The 5,339-nt window shown below is 28.8% G+C and overlaps 1 protein-coding gene across 1 annotated transcript in view; it reads right to left on the minus strand.

Moving 5' to 3' along the window:
* Window positions 1-401: 401 nt before the first annotated feature.
* The window catches only part of LOC111630916 (spastin-like), a 112,281-nt gene continuing 107,343 nt past the window's right edge, over window positions 402-5,339 (minus strand). Inside the window, 1 exon segment of the mRNA XM_023375076.1 lies at window positions 402-2,137. Within this exon segment, the coding sequence (XP_023230844.1) occupies window positions 1,968-2,137 (170 nt within the window). The 3' untranslated portion in view covers window positions 402-1,967.

Here is a 5,339-nt window from a genome sequence, read left to right on the forward strand (position 1 = left end):
TTAACATTTGTTTATAAAAAATTTTGTAGAAAATTTTTATGGCAAGCTTTGACTTTTCTTTTAAATTTGAACTTCAAAATGTGACATGATGAAATGAAAATAATATGTATATAATTTATCTATAAACATTTTTTAACAGGTTTGCAATATAACGAGAACTAAATGCTAATTTCCATTTTCTTTATGTATAACTTAAAATATAAATTGTGCACATTTTGAGCATCATTCACAAAATACATTAATGTAAATTTTAAAAATTAGGAATCACAAATAGACATATTGCATTTTAGAAAATATTTAACTTTGTATATTTTACACTCAACAACTTATCACAGAGATGACAATGATACTTGACCTTTGCACAAAGTATTGATTGCTTGGTGCATGATGAATATAGTATTTATGTTTTTATATATATATTTTATATACATATATAAAGCAAATTTTGTGAGTAGGTAAGAAAAATAGTTTTGTTATAATACAAAAGATATACAGGCACCAAATAAGCTGCATACAATATTAAAAAAGAATTCAACAATTAACCATAACATCAGATTATAGATGATAATTAACAAGACAGTTGAAACATTCTATGACATAACTTTCTTGGAAAGTGCTTTATGAATTGGCATGATAATGTTTGAAATCAGCAGCAACAAAACATATAGAATATGGATAATTTAATCAACAAATTATTATAAGTATATAAATGTATATATTGTATATATTAATTTTTTTTAAATTAAAAAATTTAAGAAGTTACCTACTTTTGTTTTAGAGATAATTAGTAATATTTTATATTAAATAAAATATTAATTAGTTTTGGTTTATCATTCCTTGTTAATTTTTTAATTATAAAGCATCTCATATTCCAAGAATGCTGCTAATAATTTATAATATTTATATTATTCTTATATATTTGAATTCCATAATTTCATCAGAATAAACTTTTTCAACAAAAATACATTCTAAACTTATTACATCTGCTTGGGATATATTTAAAATCTTTCTTATTCTCTCTGATTTGAAATATAATTAAAGAAACTTTTAAAATGAAATATTTAAAGATTATTGTGTCAAACATTTTGAATTCAATAAATGAGAAATTTAATATCTGAAAGAAATTCAAATTATATTGATATATATCTATATAACCATTATAAAAAAAACTTTGTATTCTCTTTAGCTTTGCAGATGATGAATTCTGTACATCTAATGTATGTACAAGAGAAGTTCTGAAGTATTGCTGAAATAAAAATTAGTAGTATTTCATTTCTTCATGAAAATTTTCTCAGCATTATATTTCACAAGAATCTATTTTCTTAAAAAGTATTCGACTGTAATTTTAAAATAAAATATATACATTTTAAAAATTACAAGCATTTATAGATAATTCTAAATAAATTTTATACCTACATTGTCAATTAAACAAAATTTTCAACTTAAACTGTTTCACTTAATGACTATTTATGAACAGTGCTCATTTTATATATTTTAAAGATATTTATATTGAGCACATGGAAGTCTTACTACCACTAATGACGTCAGAACTTATCAAAATGGACTAAATATCTTCCTTAAATATTTACAAATGTGTACATTTTCCTAATAGTGCATCATATTTTAGTATCATTTTATGTATGTAAACAAAATTTATGCTAGAAATATGAAAACATATTTTGATACATTTTAAATATGTAAAAACACAGAACAGCTAATAAATTTCTGGTATTAGTTTTTGTGGAATTTGATATTAGCAGTTCCTGTAGCAAAGCCAATAAGAGAGAGCCATAAGCAAACTTATTGTATCCTACAAAAGCCATTCTCTCTTCTTTACACAAAAATTAGCAGTTTATTCTTCAAAAGAGAAATATTCGTAAATTGATCACAAAGTCAGTTTATTTTAAAGCAATAATTTCCCTCTCTTAGTCCATGGCATATTCTTCAAAAATAGTATGAAATCTTTGTCAGATACTGACATCACCAAAATCTTGATTCCAAGAATTATATTCAGACAATGTTTTTGTAGCAACACTCCGACGAATGCGTTTTAATGATTCTAAAAAGTCAGCAATTGTGATTTTTCGCATCTGGAAACACACAGTTCAAATAACTTTAATATTTTTTTAAAAAATTTCTGTATTTTCTTAATACTAAAATATTTTTAAACCATTAATTAAAAATATTCTTAAAAAAATACTTCAAAAGAATAATAAAAAAATGTTTATATTATGACAAAAAAGCAGTTCTGACAGACAAGATGGAAATTTTTAGATAAAACATAACATACAGTAATACCTTGACTTACGCGAACCCAGAGTTATGCGATTTTCAAATCTCGTCGATTCATCTTTTGTTTGAGTGCCACGCAACTCTTGATTACTCACTCCACCCACACTATTGTTCAGCTTACATGTTCGGACGTGTCGCGCGGAATTGACACATAGCTACAATTTATTTTGTTATTTATTTCTGTGTTTGTTATATCTACGGAGACTTGAGAGACTCTATGTAGTGATTTCTTGTAACCGTGAACAAATGAAAAGACGAGATAAGATTAACGAGAACATTTATTAGCTTACATACATCCCACTTGGATTTTACACAAATTGTGAAATTATACCCCGATTTACGCAAATTCGACTTACGCGGTCATCGCTCGGTCTCACCTATCACATAAGTTTGGGGTATTACTGTATTAGTATTATCAGGAAAGACTGTACAAGAGTGGTTTTTATTAAACCTTATTAAATGTGTATTTGGTTTTTAACATGCTGTACATTGAGATATTGTTGAGATGTCATTTTTAAACAGGCACTAGAGAGTCAAAACACAACTGAAGAGAGAATACTTTTGTAAAACCTGAAATGAATTTTGCCTGGAATTTGTTATTCAAGGTGCCAAAAAGATGTTTAAATAAAATGACGTTTTTGTAAGTCTTGCATCTATTGCATAAAATTACAATGCAGTTATTGGACAATTTAATTTATTGTGGGTGTTTGGATAGGAGACAACTTCAGAGAAGATAAAAACTCCAGCTCCAGCAGTAGTCCACAAGTAAAGGTCTGTTGTGAGATGTGTACTTCACATCATAATGTGAACATTTTTATTGTTCTTTTGAAGTATTTTTTAAAAAAAATTAAAATGTAATGAAACTTTTTTTTTACAATTTAAAAAAAATTCAGTAAGTTTTATGATCAGAAAAATGTTCTGTTAAGTTATTAAAACTAATTCAGAAGCTTTATTTTAATATTCTACTAGAAATATTATGAATTTTTGAGAATAAATTATGCATAGACTAATATTGTATTGTAATAATATATTTTTAATATTAGTATTTAAAAATAATTAAAATCTCTTAAAAAGCTATAAATGAAAAATTTTGACAAGTTTATTGCATGATTTTCATGTTTCCATTTATATTAATCATAATGCAACTGCATGTAATCAACCCTGAAACTATTTGAACTAATCTTGTAGTTCATCTAGAAATCAAATACAGTGAACCTGGTTAACTCAAATTGGTTGTAGGGGAAAATGCAGACTGACAAGGAGATAGTCAGACATTTGCCTCTCCGATTTGAACAAAACTTGGCGAACGCATACACATCCTTGTTCAAATAGGACCCAGTTCTCATGTGTTTCTGAAAAATGGGCTTCTAAAAATTGAGTATTTAGCTTATAGATCTTTGGAAGGTTCAATTCTCATAATTGATATAGCTGAGTGGATAAGATGCTAGGTATGGGAGTTGCATGATATAGGTTTGAGCCTTTGCACTTTTTTTTTAATGTGTAACAAATAATTTTTGTTATTTTACTCTATCATTAGCATTATTATTACTATTGTTATTTCTCACATTTAAAGCATATAACACAAGAGATTAAAAAACATAACACCATTTCCTATTTAGCAAAAACAGTCTCTGTAGATTTAACTCTTGTATGTCATCATTAAATAAAATTTTTACTTCTTCATATTAATTTTCAGATAGGGTTATATTGTTATATTTGAAGTGTAACAAACGTGAGTGCATGAGGAAATTATCTATAACATTAACAATTAAAAAAATTCTGTAACAATGCTACCCGATCTTCATATCAGACTTGTCTTTTTTGTCCAGAGGCCCATTTTTTGGAAATACTTGAGAAGTGGGTCCTATTATTTGGACAAGAATCTGTTTACGTTTAGGGCTACTTACTCACCAGCTTTCATTTGAATTGGAGAGGCAAACATCTGGCTGTCTCCTTGTGAGTTAAAAAGTTGGGTTATGTTTGGCTAAAAATCAAAATTTTGTGCATTGGTTTATCAGTGACCAATAATAAACTAGTCATATGATATTTACATGGGTCATATTGCATAGAATTGATGTGTCAGTGTAAACTTCTCCATGTTGTCCAGAAACTTGAAAACATTCAACCAAATGGTTAAATAAGTTACTGAAAAATGCTTAAGTGTTTAGTAAGGATTTTTCTAAATTGTGATATTTCACAGGTGAATTTCCTTCACTAAACTTTGTCAAGTGTCGTAAATTCTGATCTCAAGATAGTGAAAAGAGAAAGTGAAGGTAAAACCTATGGGATTACAAAATTCAATGGCAGCAATACCTTTGATACAGTCATTTGCAGTTGAGCTAGTCCTTACCAAAAAGGGTGTATGAAAACATGTGGAATCAGAGGTACAGGATAACAACCCATGTAGTGTTAAAGTTGTGTATTATAATTACTGCTGTAACTGATCATGTTCTGAGACATATTAAGCACTTACCAGGTGTATAAGCTTAAATCCGCTGTTTGCTAATAGATGGCATAAGCGAGCGTATTAAGTTACCATGAGGTTATCAAAAAAACAATATGGCATTAAGTTGCCATATTGTTTTTTTGATGATTTTGACGTCTGTCAACATTAATCAGTGCACATCATCAGCTATTTCATACAACAACATATATTTGTTTTTTTGTAATCATGTCTACTTTTGTGCCAGAAAAAGAGCATATGCGGCAAGCTTTGCTTTTCTGCTTTAATTTGAAGAAATCGGCTGCCGAAGCACATCGAATGCTTGTGGAGGCTTATGGAGACAGAGCTTTATCGGAAACCACGTGCAGAGATTGGTTTCATCAGTTCAAAGATGGAAATTTTTACCTGAGCGACAAGAAGCATGAAAATCGGCCCAGGAAGGTTGAGGACCATCAACTGCAGGCTCTTTTGGATGAGGACGATACCCAATCGCAAAAAATGCTTGCCGAGCAATTGGGTGTTACTCAACCAGCCATTTCCATGCGTCTACGTGCCATGGGAAAGATTCAGAAGATCGGAAAATGGGTGCCGCATGAATTGAACG

This window comes from Centruroides sculpturatus, unplaced genomic scaffold (genome assembly GCF_000671375.1).
Source record: "Centruroides sculpturatus isolate CEXI.00-Female unplaced genomic scaffold, Cexi_2.0 scaffold566, whole genome shotgun sequence".
NCBI classification, from domain to species: Eukaryota; Metazoa; Arthropoda; class Arachnida; order Scorpiones; family Buthidae; genus Centruroides; species Centruroides sculpturatus.